This window comes from Ovis canadensis, chromosome 19, assembly GCF_042477335.2.
Source record: "Ovis canadensis isolate MfBH-ARS-UI-01 breed Bighorn chromosome 19, ARS-UI_OviCan_v2, whole genome shotgun sequence".
Lineage (NCBI taxonomy): Eukaryota > Metazoa > Chordata > Mammalia > Artiodactyla > Bovidae > Ovis > Ovis canadensis.
This window is the reverse complement of record NC_091263.1, coordinates 58,583,035-58,608,237: the sequence shown is the minus strand read 5'-3', so window position 1 is coordinate 58,608,237 and position 25,203 is coordinate 58,583,035. Positions and strand designations below refer to the sequence as shown.

Below are 25,203 nucleotides of genomic sequence, written 5' to 3'. Positions count from 1 at the left end.
AAAGAAAAGCAGAGGAAAGAAAAGGTAAAAGGTAGAAAAGAAAAGGGAAGCAAGGGAGAATTCAATCCAAATGGGTGAAGCTGGAATACAGCTGCCAGGAAACAACGTCAGCGTCCTCCAGCTTATATTAAACCGAACATCCACTCTGGCCTTCCATTAATTAAATGGAAAGCAAATCCCCAGATTCCCAGTAGGGAACTGACAGGAACCATGGCAAATGCAAAGAAAATACAGTTTTTGTCCCAGAAAGTGCCCTGGTTATTTCCAGTGACAATGTCAGAACATATACAAAAGACAGGACGGTTATCCTACCTCCTCAGTCAACGTATTGTTTGTAACAAAACATACAGATGATTAACTGGAAATGGATATAAGCCAGATGATCATTCTCATTTTGATGAATGAATGTAAAGCATGATATTGAGTGGACTAGAAAAATAACTAAAATTTGCTTTTATTTGTAGCTCAATTCTTTTGCATAATCCAATACTAATGGAATGAATAAGACGATTGATGATTTTACATCTTTACTTTGGCATAATAACTTTGCTGAATAAAAAACTTGAAACTAGAGTGTTATAAGAATTTGTATTGATATATGGTGAGAAAATCTCACTGCTTTATGCCAGAAATAAAGAGAAACAAAAGATTCATGAATAAATCATATGCTATATTAAGTATAATCACAGTTCAAAATGCAGTTGAAGGGAATTTATTGAAACAAATCACATCTTTGTGCCATTCTTCAGACTATTTGACTTGAATTATTTTGTAAATGGAATCCAGTTGTAGAGTCAATTAGCTATGAGTTTACTGATTTTAATAAACTAATTTGATTAAATTTGCTCACCAAAAATAACTGGCTTTTTCTGCAAATGTTTATTAAAATATATAGGAAAGGCTTTTATTGTAACTAACAGTGCCCAAGTATAACAGGTGCCATGTTATAATAGTAATTATTTACAATATATTTTCCAATAAAAATGACAATACTCAGATTAAACACAGAAAACATAACATTTTCAATACTTGATATTTCCATTAATTCTTCATGTTCTGCAACTGGAAGATAATTCCACATGTTTAGTTTTCTATTTATTCCAGGAGATCTGTGTTGAAATTTTTTTTTGCCATTAGAAACTGTGATTCTCTATGGGACCTTTTCAGCTTTGCACGCCGATTTTGGAACCAGATCTAAAATTAAGGGAAGATAAAACAGACCTCAGAAATGTTATTTTATTATTAACATTTCAGTGCTACAAGAACTAAGTCTGAAAATTTACCTGGATTCTGTCCTCCTCTAGGTTCAATTTTCGAGCTAAGTCTTCTCTGATATCAATGCCAGGATAGCAGTTTACTCTAAAGACATTTTCTAACACTTCAATCTAAGAATAAGGAAATAGTTATTTAAAATGTTGATCTGTCATCATAAAATAGACTTTAATGTGTATAGCAAAATAATTGCATTCAAATCTTGGGCGATTAATCTGTAAGCTTTTTTTTTTAATGACTATCCAGAAACTGTTAACGGGGAGAGAGAGCGATACGGTCTATTGTTTCATTAATAAGGCTTCTAAACTGAGATCCCAAAGTGGATGGGCTTTTTGCCCAACAGGGCATCAGTTAAAGCCTTTGTATTAAGATTATTGGCTGAAAAAACTTCCCACCTGGTTTTGGGTAAAAGCAGTTCTGGGTCTTCGGCCTCTATACCAACTCAACTCTCTTTTCAAAGAAAGTCTCTCTGAGGGTGCAAAGTAATCTTCGTATTTCCAAACACTTTCTTCCGGCACTGAGTGATCCACAGTTTGAGGTAATGAGATCCCACTGGGAAGAGTTGGGACATGTAGACATAGGTTAACTTCTTTCCCTAAAAAGAGAAAAAAGAAATCCCATTTTAGGTGTCCATTTCTATATTTTACAAAGTTGTATAAGAAGTAATTTCAGAAACTTGTCTCTAACTTTCCTAGTAGAATTCTTCTGGGTTTCACAGGAGACCAAAATCCAAAAAGCAAACAAAAATGAGAGCTCTGTCTTGCTGATAGACAACACATTCTGACCTCTGAATGTCATTTATTCTTCCAGTGAGATTTAGAATATATGATATGGCAAATAAACCTAGAGCTCTTCTGAAGTAAATGAAGGCTCCTGGCATTTCTCATGGGTGCACTTCACACCTACTTGGATCTAAGGCCAATGTTCTTTTTATTTCCCATAACACTCAGATGGAGGCATTAAAAGTGCTAGATATTTCAATTATGTACTTGGATGAAAGTAAAGTTTTTCTCTAAGTCTATGTAATATGAAAAAAAGAGAAAAAAGCCAAATTAAACACTGTAAACAAATTAACAAAGAAATTTAAAAATTAAGTTGTGGCGTACCTGAAGAGCCGCAGGTGTCTGCCCAGGGCCTGTGGGGTTTCGTGGATGGAACACAGTCTTTCTTCTGGTCCAGTCCTAAGATACTCTCAATTGAAAAGGGGCAGGGTGAGGGTTTGCCTTCCCCAAGCCGAGCACCTTCCTGAAGGCTAGGAGACATCCTTGCGTGGGCTGCACAGAGCAACAGCTCCAAGCCTCCCTGGCTGGCTCTGCCCCACGTGTCCGGGGCTGGACCTTCCTGCAGTTCACCTCACTGCTCCGCTGACAAGGGGGCTGGATTTAGAACGTCACTAATTAAAATCCCGTTTCAGAAAGTTTTAGCATGTCAATGCACACTGGCCCAGCCAGCAGCTCCAGGAGTTAATTGTTTATTTGTTTGCAAGTAATTAGCAACTAATGGCTACACCACAGGGGCCACCTACAGGGACAAAAAGTGTTATCTCTCCTAAACAGAACACAGACTTAACTTTCTCAAAAGAAAGGATGCACACAGACTAGCACTCCTCTTTTATTTGAAATCATCAATGTATAAAATCATGCTTTTTATTCTGAAGTTTATACTTTCATGGACTCCAGTTACCTAAACATACAGGCAAGACAGAAGAGCAGTCAAGTAATAAATAATCTAATTTAAGTGAATTTTCTTCCAAAGACATTGGAAAAATAATAATCTCTTAATGCTATTACAGTAATTCTGATGAAAATGCCCGTTTTTCACATGCATATGTAATAGTGACTGTTGTCAATGAAAACACAATAGTATTTGGAGTGCAGCATACTGGAAAAGGTTGGCAATGTTATTAACACTGAGTGTAATTTTCTTCCAAGTGCCTGGATTAACTCACAAGGAACAGTTGCACCAAGTATTTTAAATAATTAATGAGTTAATTCTCTTATTTCATCTTTTCTTTTAAATGAGAGAGACATAACATGAAGATTCATATATAACTACCTCCAAGCAACTTAAAAGTATGCCTATTCAAACTAAAGGAAGAATTTCTCTCCCATCAGCTGTTTCAAAGAAAAATACATAATTTATCTTTTAAAGAAAAATTTTTGTTGATATTTTGAGAGACTGGATGGTTCTCATGAGGACAAGAAGACTTGTGAAAAATAACCAAGAACGAAATATTTTCATCATCCTAAGAAAATGTGAAATTAAAAGAGAAATACAGCTGCTAAATGAGAAGATTCTGAAGTGACCACTTCTCACCAAAGTTGTAACACTGTTAGTCAGCATTCAAACAACTACTGGGCTTTCCTTGTGGGAAGAAGAAAAATAGTGTGTGCTCAAAGAGGAAACAGCCTCTACAGGACAGAGCTGAACTTTATCAGATTTTGCCCTGTGTGATGTCACTTCCTATCACGATGTCATAAATACCAAGCTAACTTCCTCCTTATGTGAGCTCCAGTGTGAACAAAGGATTCACATAGAAAACAAAACACGCACACAAGATGGAGTTATAAATACACAAGTAAAGCCATTCTGACAATGAATAAACTAGTAAACATATATCCTCATGGAGGTTTTGCCTACAGTGTCTTGGAAGGTAAACAGTGGGGGCTCCCCTCCTCTGGAGTGACCTAGAGAAAGAGACTGATTCAGGACCTTCCAGATTCTTTCCTTTGAAACATTCATTCATTGATTCATCCCACAAATGGAAGAACATCTACTGCGTACCTAAAAAACCGAATAGGATCCTTGCCTTCATGTGTCCATGAAGCTCACGGTGGTGGCAGAGATGGGGGGCAGTGAGACAGCCAACAAACAATGACTGTAAATATTAATAAATAAATTTTCTTGTACATTAACCAGTGATGAGGATGGAAAAAGAAGAAAGATGAGCCAGGAAAGCTGGCTCCTCAGTAAGGGTAGAAGGCGGCCTTACTGAGACCGTCGACCCCACAGACTAGGGCCCTAGAGGCACACACTGCAGGGTGCCACGGCACAGGCTGACGCAACTCCAGTCCCCAATTTCTTCTTTATCAACGCAGACACTGCAATATTTTATTTATCCTGAGTTGATTTTATGTGGACTTAATACCGTATTATTTTACATCTGGATGAGTGTATGAAAATAAAAGATAGCAAAGAGTTTCTTTAAAAAACTGGAGGCAATGTTTTCTCATATATCCACTCGACAGACTTTTACAGAGCACTTAACATGTGTCAGACACCATTCTAGGATTAGGAATGAACAAAAGCAAGGTAATTTCAGAGAGCGATAAACTCACTGAAAGGAATAAACAAGGTGGTGGTGATGAAACATAACGGGGGTGGAGGTGGAGTGAGAAGAGGGTCTTTAAGTATTGATGGTCAGGGAGGCCTCTCTAAGGAGGTGACATTTTAGCTGAGGATAAGAGAACGCTAGCATGCCAAGATCTTGAGAAAGAGCATTCCAGTCAGAAGGAACACCAAGTACACAGGTCTTGCAGCTGAAAGGTATTGGAATATTTGAGGAGGAAAAGGGCAGTTAGCCAGAGAGCGGTGAGTGGTACCAGATGCTAGAGTTTGGAGAGCCAGGCCTGGCTGGATAATGGATGCATTTATGAAGACCTATAAAGACCGTGGTAAGGAGTTCAAGTGCAAAGGGAACCTGGGGCAGGGTTTTAAGCTGGGACTAATATGACAGTCTGAGTTGTTTTTACTCACAACACTTCTGACACCCAATGCATATGGGCTTTTCCACACCAAGCGACTCTCCAGTTCTCTGTAGACATCAACAGGGTATCCTACAATTCAGTTCTGACCCTAACTACCCCACAGGTTAAGGGCTCAGTCCACCAAGACTATAGATACCACTTGCAAGTCCCAGGTTGCCACTTGTACTTCTGACTAACCGACTGTAAATTCAGAGTTCCCCTTCACAGGGTCAATTATTTGCTAGAACTCATACAACTCAAGAAGGCATGCTGTTTACATTTACTAGAAAAGATACAATTCAGGAGCAGATGGAAGAGATGTGTAGGGCAAGGTGTGGGGGAAGGGGCACAGAGGTTCCATGCCCTCTCTGGGCACACCACCCTCCCAGCACTTCAATGTGTTTGCCAAGATCAGAATCCTGATCTTTTTTTAGTGGCTTTTTTTTATGGAGTTTCATTACATACACAAGATTGATTAATCATCGGCTATTGGTGATTGACCTCAATCTCTAGTCCCTTTCCCCTCCCCTGAGATTGGCAGGTGGGGCTGAAAGTTATAAGCCTCTAATCTAGGTTTGGTCTTTCCTGTGACCAGCCCACATCTTGAAACTATTGAGAAGCCCACCAAGAGTCATGACATTAGAAGAAAAGATGCTCCTATCACTCTTATTACTCAGGAAATTCCAAGAAATTTAGGAGCTGTGTGCCTGGAACCAGGGACAGAGAACAGATATATTTCTCTTTATAGCACAGATAGGATTTACAGTTTTAAAATCCCATCCTGGCTGCTACATAGAAAGAGACTGAAGAGTGATGAGTGTAACCAGTGAAATCGAAGATCACCTGAGAGTTGTTTATTCACTACGTTCCTACTGAGCATATACTAATGCAAGGCATTGTTCTAGGTATGATGAGGAGAGAGATAACTGTCCAGGAGCAAGAGATGATGGCTAACAGTGGATCTGGGAAGTGGTACAATTCTTTAGGAGGTTGTGGGAGATGAAGTAATTGGATAATTAGTTCCAATTCTTTCATCCCCACAATATATTATATAGCTATCCCCTTGCTGTGGCCTCATCGTGGATACAGTGTACTTCCCACCTCTCAGCTTTGGGCTTGTCCATGTGACTTGCTTCAGTCAATGGCAAGTGTTGTGACTAGAAGCCTGAAATATGATTGGTATGCCCCCCTGAGCTTCTGACATCACTGTGTGGTCATCCACAGGGCAGTTGCTGCCTCTCAGCCTAAGCCCTAGAATGAACACATGTGAAGGAGACCCCACTCCATCCTGCAGCTTGAGCCCAGGCAAACAGCCAAACACCAACTGACCTGCAGTTTCATGGGTGAGAAAAATAAACATTCATTGTTTATTAAGCTACTGAGATTTCTGAGGTTATTTGACATACAGCATTGTGGAGGAAACAGCTCCTTCATGTGGGAACAGAAAAACACATCTTGCTGGTGGATTGGTAGAAATGAAGGAAAGAGAGGCATTAGGATGACTGTTTTTTTGGCTTGAGCAAAAATAGTGTCATTTATTGGGGTGTGGAAGTCTGGACTAGGGGAGGAAAGGTTTGGGGGGAAATGAAGAGTTTCAGTTTGGATTGCAAGTGGGTTACTGGATTTCTGAGTTTGAGCTCAGGGTTGAATCTCTAAGTTTGTGCATCACTAGCACAAATCATATGTATTAAAACCATTAAAAGCCAGAGGTTTGTATGAGATCACCCAGTGAATGGCCCTAGACACAAGAAGGATCTTAAGACCAAGTCTGAGGTATTTCAATATTTAGAAATTGGAGAAGATGTGCTGGAGAAAGAACTAGAGAAGGAAACAGGTAGTAAGCCAAGGGAAAAGTCTGGAGAAATGATAATCAACCCAAGAGAGGAAAAAGGATCAAGGAGAAAGATGGTTACAACAATATCTAAGTGGTCTCACTGTGTCCATCCTTGATCCTTTATGGTTTTCTATCAACACAGTAGCCAGCAAGAGGGATTATTTAAAAACATATCCGTTCATGTCACAACTCTGCTCAAAAAATGGCTTCCCATCTCAGTAACAGTCAGTCTTTATAGTGTTACACAGGGTGTCACCTGATCTGCCAGCTCCCCTTCCGATCTGATCTTATCTTCCATCACATCTCCCATGTTGACTTTGTTCTGGCTACACGGGACCTCTCCTCTTCCGGAAAACACAGGTACAGTCCTGCCTCGGGCCTGTACACTGGCTGTTTTCACTCCCTAGAATGTTCTTCCCTCACATATTCTCACAGTTTACTTACTCTGTTAGCTCCTTCAAGTATTTCCTTAAATACAATTTTTTCCAACAAGGCTTACTCTTTCAGTCCCTTAAAAAATTTCAGGAGTCTTGATGCCCTTTCTCCTGCCCTTTTGTCTTATTATATGTTCATCTTGTTTCCTGTTTATCGCCTGTTTCTTATCTTTAGAATTTTTGTTTGTTCTAGCATCCACAACAGTGCTCAGCTAAAACTAGATGAAATAATAAATGAATGATCAGCTGTGTCAATGCTGCTAAGAGGCTGGGTAAAAAGAAGACAAATGTATCCACAGATTTGTTAACAAGGGAGTTACTGTCAACTTTGGCAAGCTGGAAGGGTAGAGAAAAAAAGCCAAATTTGAGGTAAACTGGAGAATGAATGAGATATTTCTGTTATAGCAATACGCTGGGCCATATTCCTTGAAAGACTCTTCCACTACAAAACAATTAGATCTTGTATAAAATATATCTTCAAGTGCAATGCTGAGATCTGAAAAAGTAAGGGAAATTTTGTTTCCTCACCACATGAAACAGTAAAAACCCAACAACCAAGAACTGAACTCAGAACTGGGAGCAGTGATCAGCAGACAAATGATAAATAACAGGTCACCCACAAGAGCAAAAATCCTTAGCATCACAGAAACCAGGATTCTAACCCTCAGGCTAGTAGTAGGTAGGGGAGTTGAACAGAAGACTCTCATTTGAGGTCACTTTAATATTGGTTCCCGGCAAAAACAGAACAAACGCTCTCTGGGAGAAAGCCTTGCTAATCTAGGTCACAAAATTCCCACAGATTAAAACTAAGCAAACATAATCTCACAATCAAAGAGAAGTAAGCACATGCGGGCAGCCACCATGATAGGTATGGAGGCCAACATGGAGAGGAACTGAAGTTTCCTGTCAACAGTCACATCAACTTGCCAGCTGTGTGAATATGCCACTTGGCAAGTGAATCTTCCAGCTCCATTCAAGCCTTCAGATGACTAAAGCCCCAGATGACATCTGACCACAATCTTAATGAAAACTACAAGACAGGACTGGGTATCCAAGTCACTCCTGAATTCTTGACATAGAGAAACAGTGAGAGGTATTAAATGAACACTACTGTTTTAAACCACCAAGTTTTGGGTGATTTACGCAGCACTAGATAATTTATCTAAAAAGCTCCATCATAAAAAACTGAGAAGGGAGAACCTGTAGGGAGACAAGAACAAAAGATAGAACACAAATTACCAATATTAGGAATGAAGAGGTGATACTGCTATAGAGACTACAGACATTAAAAAAAAAGGATATAACGAACAACTTTATACCAGTAAATCCAGTAGCTTACATGAAATAGGCAAGAATCTCAAAAAAAAATACATGATCACAAAAACTGAAACAACATGAAATGGAAAATATGACTAGCTACATATCTATTAAAGAAACAGAATTGGTTATCAAATTCTTTCCCACAGAGAAAACTTCCGGCCAAGATAACTTCACTGGTGAAGTTTATCAAACATTTAAAGAAAATCTTACACAAATACCAATCTCTCAGAAAATGGAAGAGGAAGGACCCTTCTAAATCTGTTTTATGAAGTCTGAATAACCCTGATAACAAAAAAAATTTTTTTTTTAATTATAGACAAATATCTTTTATGAACACTGATACAAGGGCAAACTGAAGGTTGACACACATAAAAAGGATAATACATGATGGCTAATTAATGGCCACTATAAGAGATCTTTTCAAGAAAATTAGAGATACCAAGGGAGCATTTCATGCAAAGATGGGCTCGATAAAGGACAAAAATGGTATGGACCTAACAGAAGCAGAAGATATTAAGAAGAGGTGGCAAGAATATAAAGAACTGTACAAAAAAGATCTTCATGACCCAGATAATCATGAGGGTGTGATCACTCATCTAGAGCCAGACATCCTGGAATGTGAAGTCAAGTGGGCCTTAGAAAGCATCACTATGAACAAAGCTGGTGGAGGTGATGGCATTCCAGTTGAGCTATTTCAAATCCTGAAAGATGATGCTGTCAAAGCGCTGCACTCAATATGCCAGCAAATTTGGAAAACTCAGCAGTGGCCACAGGACTGGAAAAGGTCAGTTTTCATTCCAATCCCAAAGAAAGGCAATGCCAAAAATGCTCAAACTACCGCACAACTGCACTCATCTCACACGCCAGTAAAGTAATGCTCAAAATTCTCCAAGCCAGGCTTCAGCAATACGTGAACCGAGAACTTCCTGATGTTCAAGCTGGTTTTAGAAAAGGCAGAGGAACCGGAGATCAAATTTCCAACATCCGCTGGATCATGGAAAAAGCAAGAGAGTTCCAGAAAAACATCTATTTCTGCTTTATTGACTATGCCAAAGCCTTTGACTGTGTGGATCACAAGAAACTGGAAAATTCTGAGAGAGATGGGAATATCAGACCACCTGACCTGCCTCTTGAGAAATTTGTATGCAAGTCAGGAAGCAACAGTTAGAACTGGACATGGAACAACAGACTGGTTCCAAACAGGAAAAGGAGTACATCAAGGCTGTATATTGTCACCCTGCTTATTTAACTTATATGCAGAGTACATCATGAGAAACGCTGGGCTGGAAGAAGCATGAGAAATATCAATAACCTCAGATATGCAGATGATACCACCCTTATGGCAGAAAGTGAAGAGGAACTAAAAAGCCTCTTGATGAAAGTGAAAGAGGAGAGTGAAAAAGTTGGCTTAAAGCTCAACATTCAGAAAACGAAGATCATGGCATCCGGTCCTATCACTTCATGGCAAATAGATGGGGAAACAGTGGAAACAGTGTCAGACTTTATTTTGGGAGGCTCCAAAATCACTGCAGATGGTGACTGCAGCCATGAAATTAAAAGACGCTTACTCCTTGGAAGAAAAGTCATGACCAACCTAGATAGCATATTCAAAAGCAGAGACATTACTTTGCCAACAAAGGTCCGTCTAGTCAAGGCTATGGTTTTTCCTGTGGTTGTGTACGGATGTGAGAGTTGGACTGTGAAGAAGGCTGAGCATCGAAGAATTGATGTTTTTGAACTGTGGTGTTGGAGAAGACTCTTGAGAGTCCTTTGGACTGCAAGGAGATCCAACCAGTCCATTCTGAAGGAGATCAGCCCTGGGTGTTCTTTAGAAGGAATGATGCTAAAGCTGAAACTCCAGTACTTTGGCCACCTCATACGAAGAGTTGACTCATTGGAAAAGACTTTGATGCTGGGAGGGATTGGGGGCAGGAGGAGAAGGGGATGACAGAGGATGAGATGGCTGGATGGCATCACTGACTCGATGCACATGAATCCAAGTGAACTCCGGGAGTTGGTAATGGACAGGGAGGCCTGGCGTGTTGTGATTCATGGGGTCACAAAGAGTCGGACACGACTGAGCGACTGAACTGAACTGAACTGAACTGATAACATCTTTCCCAAGGATTTCAAAATATAAATGTCAAAATATACCAATCAATTAAGAAAAGGGTTGTAAAACCTTCCATATAATCAATCCTCAATATCTTTCTACACTTATTTTGAAATAAAAAATAAAAGCCTGACACACTGACATTGAAGAGATTATAGGAATCGTAAAACTGGAAGTCTATATTTTAAACATATGTATGTACAAGATGAAGTAAAAATGAGATGTTTATGTTTTATTTTGCTCTAGTAACTTGTAAATCAACTCAGGCTTTGCTAACATTTTCTAATTATGTATTTCAACTAAATCTCAAATCATTAACCATCAGGAAAAATGCACAATGTCTTAAATGTTTTTGCAGAGTTTTCAAAAAGCATTCATAGCACAATAAGAAAGAAAACCAGCCTGTGAGTATAATAAGAAAGAAAACCAGGCTGTGAGGATAGGAAAGAAATGCAATAAGCAAAGCTCCATGACGTTAGCCTCTTACTTATGCATAAAAATAACACTGTTCTATTTGAGACCCTCAGAATTTTTAAATGTGTTTTCTAAAATACATAAAAGACTTTAGATTTTACTGTTAACACCTTCAGTATCTCCTAAAAAATCCCAAAGTAGACATTCAATTAATATTTCTTAAATGAATAAATAAATGGATGGTGGATAGATGAGACTAGGAGGAGGAGACATTTGTAAATACACATAAATGTTGTGTGTTTGCTATTGTTGCCATTGCTTTTTAATGTGTAAGAGAATTCCCAGTTTTCTGTGAACTACTTATATATCACTCCAGGGTAATCCACAGATTAGACATTATGACATTGTGTAATTATAATTCAATAAAAGTGAGATGGGAGATTCCTTATTTTAAATTGGGGTTTAAGAGTTGGACTATAAAAAAAAGCTGAGCCCCGAAGAATTGATGCTTTTGAACTGTGGTGTTGGAGAAGACTCTTGAGAGTCCCTTGGACTGCAAGGAGGTCCAACCAGTCCATCCTAAAGGAGATCAGTCCTGGGTGTTCATTGGAAGGATCGATGTTGAAGCTGAAACTCCAATACTTTGGCCACCTGATGCGAAGAGCTGCCTCATCTGAAAAGACTCTGATGCCGGGAGGGATTGGGGGCAGGAGGAGAAGGGGACGACAGAGGACGAGATGGTTGGATGGCATCACCATCTCAATGGAATGAGTTTGAGTAGACTCTGGGAGTTAGTGACGGACAGGGAGGCCTGGTGTGCTGCGGTTTATGGGGTCGCAAAGAGTCGGACACGACTGAGCAACTGAACTGAACTGATAGGTGTTTTACAATGTTCTGTTAGTTTTTGTAGTACAGCGAAGTGAATCAGCTCTATGTATGCATGTATCCCCTCCTCCTGAACCTCCATCCCACCCATCCCATCCATCCAGGTCATCACAGACACCAAGATGAGCTCCCCGTGCTATACAGTAGCTCCCACTAGCTACCTGTGGGGGATTCATTTAAAATCTGAGCATACAATTTCAGAATCCTGAGGCACAATTCATGTCTGTGATACTCTGTCATTCCTAAGGCCATTAGCCTTGGCTATTACTTGAAACACATCGTATAATCCTCAGTGGTTACAAGGTTGAGGAGAAGAATACGCTTTAGTTGCTTAATTGTGTCCTACTCTTCGCGACCCCGTGGACTGGAGCCCGCCAGGCTCCTCTGTCCATGGGATCCTCCAGGCAAGAATACTGGAGAGTGTTGCCCTTCCCTTCTCCAGGGCATCTTCCTGACCCAGGGGTTGAATTCGGGTCTCCTCCATTGCAGGTGGACTCTTTACCATCTGAGCCACCAGGGAGTTGGGACTATTTCACACATACTTTTGTCTCTCCTGGCAACCATTACAGTGTTCATCAAACATAAGATATTAAATAAAGATTTGTAGAAAAGTTCCCTCCATTTATATTTAGAAAACATTTTAGGTTTTTCTCAATCTCAAAAGACTATAGTTTCATATTTGTACATTTTCAAACCAGTCAAAATTGTTTTCTGTACAGTGCCTCTTGTATATATCAAGTTCTTGGTTTTAAAAATTTGATATAAAATTATCTAAAACACTGATGCCTTTGGATTTTAAAAAATTCACGTAATATTTACTATGGTACAGAGTAAAATGATAGTTTCCTTCAATTCTACCCCATTTTTACTGTCCAACCCACTGGCCACCACTATTAACAGTTTAGTGTGCCTTCCTATCTTTTCAGGATGTCTTGACATAAACAGGTAGCTGCACACACATGCTTTTATCCACAGGGAGCCAGACACACGTACTGTTCTGCAATGTGGTTCCCCAACACTGACATGACATAAGCCCACACAGCTCCATCCCATGCTTCAACAGCTGCCTGATGCTACAGTAGGCGGAAGAATCACAATTTACTGAACTGCTCCCTTGATAACGGCACTTGGTTGTCTCCAATTTTTTAAACTCTAACAAACAATGAATACCTTCTTAGCACATATGCAGGAGTATTTCCATGAAAAAGTTTCTTTGAAGAATATATTATTTTTTTGTCACCCAAAAATAAACCAGAATTTATTATGAATAAAAAAGAATATGCTTTTTATGAATTCTTCCATACTTCATTCCAATAAATCTTTACCAATGCACACTCCCACCCAGTATGCTGCTGCTGCTGCTGAGTCACTTTAGTCATGTCTGGCTCTGTGCGACCCCACAGACGGCAGCCCACCAGGCTCCCCCATCCCTGGGATTCTCCAGGCAAGAACACTGGAGTGGGTTGCCATTTCCTTCTCTAATACACGAAAGTGAAAAGTGAAAGTGAAGTCTCTCAGTCGTGTCCGACTCTTTGTGACCCCATAGACTGCAGCCCACCAGGCTCCTCCGTCCATGGGATTTTCCAGGCAAGAGTACTAGCCCCTGTCTTTATGTCCTCCCCAGACTGACACTGAAGACAAGAAAATTCAGGGCTAGGTTAAATTAGACTCAGGATTTCCCTAGACTCAATAATCAAAGATAAAATAGTTCAGGATTTAAGGCTTCCAGGGGCTCAGGCCTACACGTTAGTGTCACTTAATCTAATCATTGTAGATTAAATTAGAGTTGTCAGTTAACTTGAGAACCTGATTGTCAGTTATATCATTGTTTCTGGAGGATAAATGCCATGGTTTTCTTATCAACTTAAAAACAAACTTTTAAGTCACAACAAACACTTAGTAAACTCCAGCTTGTACAGGGAATGTACTAGGTAACCAGGAGATGAAATGATTCCTGCCTTCAAGAAACTCATGATTAAGAAGGTAGTAATTAACATTAATTTTGTTAGGTGTCATGATGTGATTGTGGTTACATTTACTAAAAGTCCCTCCAAAAGATTCTACTTAAATATTTATAGGTGAAATTTCAGAATGTCTGGGTTTTAGTTTAAAATACTTCAGAAGGGCTTTGCTGGCGGTCCAGTGGTTAAGAGTTTACCTTGCAATGCAGGGGACACTGGTTCGATCCTTGGTCTGGGACGGTGCCACAGGCCATAGAGCAACTAAGCCCATGCGCCACAACTGCTGAAGCCTGCACACCTAGAGCCTGTGCTCTGTCTGCAACCAGAGAGGTCACCGCAGTGAGAAACCCGACCACCACAAGGAAGAACAGCCCCCACTCACTGCAGCTAGAGAACGCCCATGCATAGCAAGGAAGACCCAACACAGCCAAAAATAACTAACTAAAATTATTAAATAAATAAATAAAATACTTCAGGAAAACAAGAAAGCAAAGAAAGATAATTGAAGCAAGTGTTGTAAAATGTTGGTAAGTGCTGAATTGGAGTGATGGGTATATGTGGATTCATTGTCTCTAATGAATAAAAATATAATATCGTGGGCTCACTATTCTACTTTTGTAAATATAAGTAGCACAATTCTCTTATTCTTCTAGGAACACCAATAAATAAATACACAATTTTAAAGATGTGTGCACAAGAAGTTGTGCATGGGAGCAAACAGGGGCCCAAATCAGCTTGAGTGAAACTGAACAGGACTGATGGGTGGTAAGAGCCCAACTCTGGCGTCACACTACCTGGGTCCAAATTCCTGCACTGACTCTTTTTAACTATGTGACCTTGGGTATGTAACTTAGCCTCTCTTTGCCTCAGTTTCCTCTATAATTAAATGGGGATAATTGAGGATCAAATGAGATTAATACTTGCAAAGCCCTTGAAATAATCCCTGATATATAGTAAATGTTATGTAAATTATTTGCTATCATTTATTGCCATTATCAATGTTACTAGAAGGCTTTTCAGATATGTCTTCAGGTAGAGATGTTTCAAGGAAAGGTCACAGAAAACCAACATAATGAAGGCCAATTAGGTGTAGTTATAGGGGTATGTGTGTGTGTCTGTGTGTGTGTCTGTTTGTTGAGGGGAGTAAGAGGGAGAAAGTGACTGTGATTGCCACATTTCTAGTTTCTGTGACCAAATGGATAATGATATCAGCTGCCTGCCAATGTAGGAGACCCAAGAAATGGGGGTTTAATCCCTGGGTCAGGAAGATCCCATGGAGAAGGGAATGGTAACTCCAGAATTCTTGCCTAGAGAATCCCATGGAGAGAGGAACCTGGCAGGCCAGAGTTCTGCTGCTGCTAAGTCATTCAGTCGTGTCCGACTCTGTGCAACCCACCAGGCTTCCCCGTCCCTGGGATTCTCCAGGCAAGAACACTGGAGTGGGTTGCCATTTCCTTCTCCAATGCATGAAAGTGAAAAGTGAAAGTGAAGTCTCTCAGTCGTGTCCGACTCTTCGCGACCCCATAGCCTGCGGCCTACCAGGCTCCTCCATCCATGGGATTTTCCAGGCAAGAGTACTGGAGTGGGTTGCCATTGCCTTCTCCGGGCCAGAGTCCATAGGATCGCAAAGTTGGATACAACTGAAGCGACTTAGCATGCACTCACACATCATTAACAGAAGGAGTAGAGGTGAAAGAGAGTTTACCACTTGACAACTGTGTTTCTAATCATATAAACAAATCACAAAGTATTTAGCAAACTGAATTACCTCAGAATGAAAATATAGTTCCCCAGACTGTAAAAGGTAAAAAATTAATGAAAATTGGCAGCATGCAATTTAAATAATAAAGGTTCTAAAAATACTGTAGGAGAATTTATCTGGATTTGTAAACATTATTGTTATACAGTTCACACATATAACCTAAACAAAGGAGCTCATTTTAGTACTGGAAGATAACTGGAAATAACATTTCCACAATCTAGCAACTCAGATATTAGTGGAATTGACTTAAAGCAAATATATATTTCTAAATGGTTATAATTTTAAAAAGCAGCTGTCATTTCAGCAGCGTTTTCAGTAGTTCTTCAGTTAGGATTTGTTTCATGTTTCCTTGTGATCTCTGAGGGGATGACACAGAACTGATGCTGTATTCTCATTATTTCCTATCAGGTAGTATATAATTTTGATTAGTCTCATTATTGGTGATTTTAACTTTCAGCATTTGATTAAGATGGTGTCTGCCAGGTTTTCCCACTAGAAAGTTACTCTTTCCCCTTTTATAATGTAATTTTTTGGGGGGTGAAGTTATTTTTAAGCCTATGCAAATACTTTGCAACAAATGTTTTTATTCATTTATTTATATCAATATGAACTCATGGTTTTCTATTTAAGGAGTTATAATCTCATGACTTATTGTGATGCTGAAATTTCCCCTGATTTGGCTAATGGAAGCCCCCTTCAAGCTGACTTGCGTTCTTTCCACACATCATTTTTTGATGTGGACCATTTCTAAAGTCTTTGTTGAATCTGCTACAACGTAACTTCCATTTTATGGTTTGGTTTTTTGGCTGTGAGGCATGTGGGATCTCCCTGACCAGGGACTGAACCCACATCCCCTGCATTGGAAGGGGAAGTCTTAACCACTGGACTGTCAGAGAAGTCCCTTGACACATCATTCTTGAGCACTTTCTACCTCCTAGCACAAGGTGTCTCAAGTATACCTTATTCTTTTCTTGCTCCAGATCTAGAGTCAGCCATTTCTCTGAGCAGTCCTATTTCTTTTTAATGAACGAACAATGGTGTTTGGAAGCCAAGATATGGACTCAGATGTGCATCCACTGTTATTGGGGCATCTCTCTCAAAGGCTTTCTCAATGAAAAAGGAAATAAATGCAGGTATGTGACGTATACACACTTTATATCCAGTTTACCCCATACATGTATTGAAACCTGTGAGTTCACATGTGTTGTGCTTAGTCACTCAGTTGTGTCCGACTCTTTACGACCCCATGGACTGTAGCCTGCCAGGCTCCTCTGTTCATGGGGATTCTCCAGACAAGAATACTGGAGTGGGTTGCCACGGGAATCTTCCAACCCAGGGTTCAAACCCAGGTCTCTCTCACTGCAGGCATTTTCTTTACCGCCTGAGCCACCAGGGAAGCCATGCTGCTGCTGCTGCTGCTGCTGCTGCTCAGTCGCTTCAGTCGTGTCTGACCCTGTGCGACCCCATAGATGGCAGCCCACCAGGCTCCCCCGTCCCTGGGATTCTCCAGGCAAGAACACTGGAGTGGGTTACATTTCCTTATCCAAAGCATGAAAGTGAAAAGTGAAAGTGAAGTCGCTCAGTCGTGCCCGACTCTTAGCGATGGATACCTCTAATTCTAATCTAGCACTAGAGGGCTCATTCTAACTTTCCCTCTTTCCATACAGTATTTGCAATTCCCTTCTCTGACAGTGAGAATCCTGGCTTTTTTTATCCTCAATATATTTACCTATTGCACGTATCCCCCTATGTAACCCAACTGCCACTGCTACCATCCCTTCCCCACAGAGATGCAGCCAGCTGTCAACCTGCACAAAAGCCCTCACCATGCTTGAACACCAAAACAGCCCTCTCAGGTATCCTCACCCCATATCTGCTCCAACATCCTATTGCCTGGGGGTTGTCTCTCCACCAAAATGCCATTTTTGCCCATCTTTTGCTCTGACGTCCTGAACAGGCTCTGGCACTGCACACCAGGGCACTCCTTTGTGGGGATGCCCTACCCTGCTTGCTGGACTCCAACACCTCATTCTGGGCCCCCGTGTCTCACCACCCTGCATAGACTCCTACTTTATTTGGTTCCACCTAATGGCTTTAAGGGCTTTTCTAAAGCCCCTAAAGTGGTAAAGAATCTGCCTGCCAATGCAGGAGACATAGGAGACACAGGATCAATTCCCGTGTTGGGAAGATCCCCTGGAGGAGGAAATGGCAACCCCCTCCAGTATTCTTGCCTGGACAATCCCATGGACAGAGGTGCCTGGTACAGGCTACAGACCACAGGGTCACAAAGAGCTGGAATGGGCAACTGGGCATGCACACAATGGCTTTAGGGCTGAATTATTCAGAAAGGGAAGAGGAAAAACCATACACTTGTTTTTACATGAACTCACTGTCTTCTGTTATTAAGACATTACTTTTGCCCCTATATCATTTTGATCATGACTTAGCTAAATCACTCATATAATTTTTCCTTTAAATCAGTATATTTCATAAACTACTGAGTTTACTTAAGACAATGTTAATTTGTGCATAATTTATGATATCTCATATCAGTAGTTTATCTAGTTTCTCCAACATTTGTTTCAAATCACAACCTCAATTAAAAGTGTTTTTATCCAAAATCAGGGTAGAAGTCAAAATCCTCACTTAGGCCATTAGGCTTTACATGATGTTACCTCCTCTTCCTCCTCCCCAACAGATTCCTCCACCCTGGCTCGCAGCTTTCCTGCTACTCTGATCTCTATGCAATCCTTCAAATAGAAAGGCCACTCCTGCCTTAGGGCATAGTGCCTCTATCCTGGTTGTTTCTTTTCCTGAAACACTTTTTCCTCAGATGTACTCATTGCTCACTCCAGTGACTCCTTCACATTTTTGTTCAGATGCCATCTTTTCAATGAAGTCCACTCTGACAAGCTTATTTAAAACTGCAACTGCTCTTCACCTCATTTTCCCTGTTTTCCATAGCACTCCCCACTTTCTAATATACTTTATTTCTTATACTGCATATTACGTTTATATTTCATTGTCCTTCTTCCTACCATTGCCACTAAACTGTAGCTCCACAAAGGCAGAGGTTTTTAACATTTTGTTCATTACCTAATATTTATTGAATGAAGACATCCATTTTCTGAGGCAGTTTAAAATCCCAAAACTAAATTTAGGGCACCATCTAGTGTTTTTGGTAGGATGTGCTGATTTACTGTGAGACTTAACTACGTTGGTGGTGGTTTAGTCGCTAAGTCGGGTCTGGCTCTTGTGACCCCACGGACAGTAGCCCGCCAGGCTCCTCTGTCCATGGGATTCTCCAGGCAAGAGTATTGGAGCGGGTGGCCATTTCTTTCTCCAGGGGATCTTCCTAACTCAGGAATCAAACCCAGGTCTCCTGCATTGCAGACAGATTCTTTACCAACGGATCTATGAACAGTACTCGTATACTCAATTATCAGTAACTCTTTTTATTGCCCTCTGTAGTACTATAAAAAGTTAAAAAACAAGAAGTAAAATGATTTCAATACTTTACCAGTCATGGGACTCATTGGCTTCTCTAACAGCAGTCTCTTTTCCAATGACTTGCCTATTGCTCCCGAGAACTTCTGGGGAGTAGTAATGTCATGTAGGTCTGTGTCTTTTAACCTTTGGGAATCTCCCCTCTCCCCACTGCCAAAAAACAAAGATCAAAAAACAGAGTAACAGCCTTTGCTGGTTTTGTACCTATACCGTTTCTCCAGAATAACACAATATATATTTATTGATTAATTTTTTTTTTTTTGGCAGCAAAAGTCTCCAAATCAATGATAAAACACTAGCAAGGATAACGGTAATATTATTTAAAATACTACCCATATTCTCTACAACAATGAGGAGGGTCTTCTGATTTAGAAAATAATGGTTTCTTTAGTTATGATAAAGAGGGGGAAATGAAGAAAATAAAAGCTGCTTTAAAAGCATTAAAACATTTAAAATGAAAAGAATACTTAGCTTATTTTTACTGGAAACTTATTGTGCCCAGCACTATTCTGAAAGCTCATTAAACATCTTCTGGACTCTACTATGTAGGTTCTCTACATTAAGCCCCACTTTTTAGATGACAAAATGGAGACACAGAGAAATCAAGTAACTTGCCTAAAGTGTCATAAAACTAGTAAAGACTGAAGCTAAGATTCCAAGTCAACTAGGCTGACTCCATAGTCCATGTCCATGAGCTCATGCTCATGTTTTTATTCATCTCCCCAAAGAAACAGAAATAATGCTGCTTGGTTTCAAGGTTCTCAGATTGGTCAAAAAAATTAGTTTACAATGTCCTCATCTTCCAAAAATGAATCAAGGCGACCGTAAAAGCAGCAGCCATATACAATTATCCTAGAAATAAAGTTTCATTCTTTTCAGAGTCAAGAAGTAGAAGCTCTGGAATTGGCCTTTCTAAGGATTTATGCTTTAGCCATATATATATAATCTAAGGATGCTGTGGCAAACAGCAAAAACAACAACAGTATTAATATTAAGATCAAAGGCCAGAGGGTGGCTTGCACTGGCACAATGAAGAATCTGATAGTCCTGGTTGCTCAACCACCTCTTTTTGCAACACATTCCTCAGAACATTTTATTCTACTCCCACTGCCCAAAGCTTTTCCCACCTCTACCACTGGTTCAAATGTTTTAGAGTAGATGGAAGTGACTCAGGATCCCCAATTATCAATTAATATACTCTTGAATTTTGTTCAACTCAGACGTAAGAAAAAAACCTGAATTATCTGTTAAAGTGAGTCTCATTAAGGAGTGATTTATTAGGTAACATCTAGAAGTATTTGCAGTATACATTATGCTCTTGAAAGGAGTATCAATTACACCAGAATTTGAGATTGATGGAGTCTTTCAGGGGATATTTTTAAGAAGTAGGATTCCCAAGCTCTCTAGATGATTCTGGAAATGGTGTCCCTCTCACCACCCTCAGCTGGAACTAAAGACTCTTTCCTAAATGTTTACTTGACTCTTTAATAGTCTAAAATACACAGTGATTTGGGTAAGGGAAATGGTTATCTTCCATTCTGGAGAGAGATTTTCAACATGCGGTTTGAGGATGAGCTGCTTTGGACTCACCTGCAAGATTCCCAGCCCTACCTCTGACCAATGGCATCAGACTCTTCTGCTGGGCTGAAGATAGGATAATCTGTATTCTAACAACCTCCCCCAGATGACTTTTATGTGTGCGTAAGTTTGGTAACCACTAACCTAGGGGGATCATTTTAAAAAATAAAACACCAGTGTCATTTTGGTTATTGGATTCTTTCCTATAATACCACAGACCAGAACTTCAAGAAGTATCATGTAAAAACCTAATTATAAGAAGATCAAATATAATTTTAAGAGACTAATAATTAACAAATCTACTTACCAAACTTTACATCTTTTTATTGTAAATTATATGTGTGAAACGTCTCAGTGAATTCTTTGGCGGATGTCATTTAATCCTGCCTCGCCTTCCATAAAATTAACTAGCTGGCCAAAGTTTTTTTTTTTACTACCCACACGTGAGTCTCTAGGAACCCCTGAGGCATACTCTGAACAAGCCTCATTTCCTCTATAAAAGAAATCGAGTTTGGTCAACTGTACAGAACTTAGGCTAATTAAACTTATACTAGCTATCAAAGGAAACTGCAATCTTGCAACTTCAGGCGTGTTTTAAAATAGGAAATACAATTATTTTTCTGGATGAGCAGACTGAATAATAGCTTAAAGCTACAGAATCCAAGTAGAAAGCCTTTTAAGAGTCTTTCTAGTTTCATAATTTGACTGAACTGCCTCTCCACACAACTGAATAGTCAACTTGTTTTTGTTTGTTTTTTAATCAGTTGAACCCAGGAAGAATTCCTTGCTCCTCTCTGATAATATAATAGCCTCTTGAGAACCCTTTACAAAAATACAGTTTAGAAGCATGGAACATACAAAAAAGGAAACCATTTAACTTGATAATACCCCACCCAGGTAATTCAGATACCTAAGATAATTTTTCATTGGAATTATTTAGCTTGGCCAAAACGCCAAACTTCAGTTACACCGTATAATTACTCTTCTTTCTTACACTTTTTTTCCATTTGTCACTTACTCCTGATTCTTATCAATTGTCACTAACTTTCTTTTCCTTCACTTACAATCTAATCACAGTTCAACCAAGAATGTCACTTACTGTGAAAGTCTTCTTAATTCAGAGTCAGGTTGCATGCCACTGTGCTGATAGAGTAGACAAGAAATGTCCAAGGCCAGAGTTGTGCTGCTGAGATCTGTACCATGCCGATGCCAGGTACCTTCAAGCAGCTGGCAACCAGTAACACTGTAGGAACTGACTCCAAACTACCTTTCAGAAACTAAAGATCTCATATACAGAGTGACTCGCTGATAAACAATTTAAGGGGAGAGCCCTTACTCAAAGTTATTGAAAGCTATGAATAATCCCATGAAACTACATTGCAAGTCTACTTGGGAAAACTTTTTAAATTTGATTTTTCCTTTAAGAGATTCTGGGAAAATCTCGTATTTTAAAGTAACTTCCATTCCAGTTACTGTATTTGGATTTGTTCCACCGTACCTGGATTCATTCCAATTTATCTGTGGTACTGGGCAACTAATAGTCTTTATTCGGCATTTCTTATATTTCTTGAATGAAAATGGGATGGACTAGTGGGATTAATGGCTAGGTATTTACAAGACACTAGTAATTCTGCCATTTTCTCTGTATAAAGATTCTTCCATGAAGAATCTGGACACAAAGATGGACAAAAGAGACAGGAGTTCTAATCCAGATCAAGTTCTAGAAGTACAGCTCACCTTATCTCTCTTATTAAAAAAAAGTTAGATGCTGAAGAAGCTATTTAAATATTCTTCCAAAACTTTAACAGAAATGCTAAAATCAGTTACTAACATAATAAATCAGTGTACCCTGACTTTAAAAAGATATTTTCACTTATGATTAATAAGAAATATGGAAGTCTGAATTGTGGCATGTCAGTCTCTCAAGGACAGCTAAGAACTGATGAATTGGCAGCAAAGTCGGGTTTTTCAATGCATATATTGATACCCAAGTGCTCAGAAAAAATTCTTTTCGAGTCTACTATCCACGAATTTACCAGAAAGCCAAGTTAACAACACAGCTAATCTCGCAGATATCTGAGTTAGCCAGCACCATTTTGCTGGAGAGGGGAGACTGGACACTGCGGGCAGTTGAGAAGGTTATAATCTTTGGAAACTAAAGGCGCCTGCAGAGAGGCCTCTTTCGTGGTCTCTGACGAAAAACGTTGAGGGAGAAGTAAAACAGCCCCAATTTCCCCAGAACGGTCCTCACTCGAAGCTCTGGTTCCAGGAGACGCACGCTTTGCTGAGGTAAGACGGTCCCCTACGATTTATAGCCAATCGCTCGCGAAGGGTAGGTGTCGAGGTGCGCAAAGAAGGCCGCCTCAGCCGCCTTCGCCTCCTCCAAGTCCCTACATCTCAGCGGAGCGGGGAGCAGCGAAGGAACCTCCGGGCCAGCCCCGCTGCGCTGACGGGCGTCGTCGTGAGCCAATGAGCGGGCAGGGAGGCGGAGCAGGCAGGCCGGCGGGGCGGGATTTCCCGCGCCAACGCGCGGCCGCTCGGCGCCCGGCGAGGGCGGTGGAGCCAGCGAGAGAGGGCGGGTCGGGGTCAGCTGCTGCAGGCGGGCGGGTGCGGGGAGCTGTGGGCGGCCGCCTCGTCTCTTGCCGCCGCCCTCCGTTTGCCACGATGCCGGGGATCGACAAGCTGCCCATCGAGGAGACGCTGGAGGACAGCCCACAGGTTAGGCGGCGGGAGGCGAGGGAAGGAGCGGGGCTGGCAGATTCCAGGCCTGGCCCCGCCGCGGCCGCAGGTGCCCGCCCTGGCCCAGGTGGGCGCCGCCCCCCAGTATCCCTGCCGGTCGCGGGCGGCGCCCGGAGCTGCCGAGGCCGGGCCGCCCTCCCGAGGCCCGCGTGGGCCTGCGTCGCTGGGCCGAGAGCCGCGCTCGGGGTCTGGGAGTCGGCGGGCGGCGACCAAACCGCCGCCGCCGTGGCTGATGGGCCCGGCGGTCGCTACGCGCCCGGGGCTCCCTGGTATTTGACAAAAGATGCCTTTTAATTGCCGTGATGTGAGGTGATAAATCCAGATCCTGGAATTTTCTTTTCGAAAACCTCTTCGGAGGAAATGCAGGAGGAAAAACGACCCTGTAGACTTAATGATTTCTGATCAAGCTAGGGAAGGAAATGGACAATTTTGAGGGAAAAATACTGAAAGTCTGTTGATTAGCCCGCGCGGAAAGCCCTCGGCGAAGCCCGTCACGGATCCCGGAGCCTCCCGGCCGAGCGTCGTGACCCTGAGTGCAGCCGCTGTCACTCGGGCCGTGCATGCCGAGAGGTGGACGGCGCCTTTGCGGCTCCACGACTGCTGCGCCCGGGTTGCAGACTTGGCTCTAGTAAACTCATCAAAATAAAAGCCCCATGTTTTGTGCATTGGGGATGATGCTGGTGTGGTTGCTCTAGCTTAAGATAGTCTCTTCCTTAAGATAGGAAGACGTAACAGGGACTTATGTTTTCAGTGCTGAAGAATGAAATCAGCTATGTTAAAAAAAAACATGCTAGTAGGGGCTGAAACTTGGGCTGAGAAACTTCATCCCTGGGCCTGTCTTCTTACACAATAAGGGATTCGAGACGAAGTTGCTCTTGGGCTACCACTTAGAATGAAGACAGTTTTCTGAAATGTTCATTTAGAACTACAGTTGCAGATATTTCCTGTGTCTTAATGGTTTAAATGACTCCAGAAGAACAGGAGGGAGAGGCTAGATCCCACTTTCCTGTATGACTTGTCTACCATGGATATGGTGCTAGTTTTGACTGCCAGGTTGGAGTTGGGCTCTGATTGTAGAATTGATTGGGCTTTTTTTTTACGCTGAAAGTTATCTTCACAGGCCCGATCCCTGCTGGTAATGTACTCTTATCAGCCTATACTGACACAAAGAGAGACCGACTTGGCTTATTTTGACTGCCAGAATAATAGCCAGTTCAAATATTTAATGACTTCTGTAGTATAAAGTTATAAGCTACATTTGTTTCAGATGTTTAGCAAAAATTTTGTGGGATGCATTGGTCAGGTACACTTTGTCGTTTTACTTTTTTATAAGACTCAACAGGCTGCCTTACCTTTCTTCTCTTCCCTGGCCTGGCTTTTATAGCTGCTCATAAAGACTGCCCAGAATGGGTTTCACAGTGCCCTTAGCCATGACTTATGAGGAGGGTATAATGTTAACTTATCTAATTTCTTGATTTTTTCACACAGTAAGTTTACAACTTGAGCATTAGGTTTTTGTATTTTTTTTCTGTTTTTTACAAGCATGTGCCATATTAGTATTAATTTTTAATGAAAGAGCCACATTGATAGTCTTTCAATTTCTAGAAGTAATAAATCTGAACTAGTTAATATTTATTT

The 25,203-nt window shown here is 40.9% G+C and overlaps 2 protein-coding genes across 7 annotated transcripts in view; one reads left to right on the top strand and one right to left on the bottom strand.

Annotated features, from left to right (window-relative positions):
* Window positions 1–860: 860 nt before the first annotated feature.
* Window positions 861–23,271, bottom strand: HESX1 (HESX homeobox 1). 6 transcript variants are annotated; one of them, XM_069560625.1, is made up of 6 exons: window positions 21,926–23,271; window positions 19,262–19,398; window positions 2,379–2,453; window positions 1,668–1,867; window positions 1,284–1,385; window positions 861–1,194 (listed from the first exon to the last, which is right to left on the bottom strand). In XM_069560625.1, exons 1-6 carry the CDS (start codon window positions 21,958–21,960, stop codon window positions 1,096–1,098), a joined length of 648 nt encoding a protein of 215 aa, XP_069416726.1. In that variant the 5' UTR covers window positions 21,961–23,271; the 3' UTR covers window positions 861–1,095. The 6 variants fall into 6 exon arrangements, with proteins under 6 accessions (XP_069416726.1, XP_069416727.1, XP_069416731.1 ...); XM_069560626.1 differs by having other exon boundaries at window positions 2,379–2,648; window positions 21,926–23,266; XM_069560630.1 differs by having other exon boundaries at window positions 23,078–23,251.
* A 48-nt stretch (window positions 23,272–23,319) lies between these two features.
* The window catches only part of APPL1 (adaptor protein, phosphotyrosine interacting with PH domain and leucine zipper 1), a 33,247-nt gene continuing 31,363 nt past the window's right edge, over window positions 23,320–25,203 (top strand). Inside the window, exon 1 of the mRNA XM_069560624.1 lies at window positions 23,320–23,544. Coding sequence (XP_069416725.1) covers window positions 23,491–23,544 — 54 coding nt within the window. The 5' untranslated portion in view covers window positions 23,320–23,490. The remainder of the gene's footprint in view (window positions 23,545–25,203) is intronic.

Excerpts from the sequence above, each read along its gene's own strand:
- HESX1 (XM_069560625.1), bottom strand. The coding sequence starts at position 21,960 with ATGCAACCTGACTCTGAATTAAGAAGACTTTCACA. Across the intron at positions 2,454-19,261 it reads GCCAATGAGTCCCATGACTG|GACTGGACCAGAAGAAAGAC; the intron begins GTAAAGTATTGA and ends AGAGTATCTTAG. Across the intron at positions 1,868-2,378 it reads AGACACCTGCGGCTCTTCAG|GGAAAGAAGTTAACCTATGT; the intron begins GTACGCCACAAC and ends TTCTCTTTTTAG.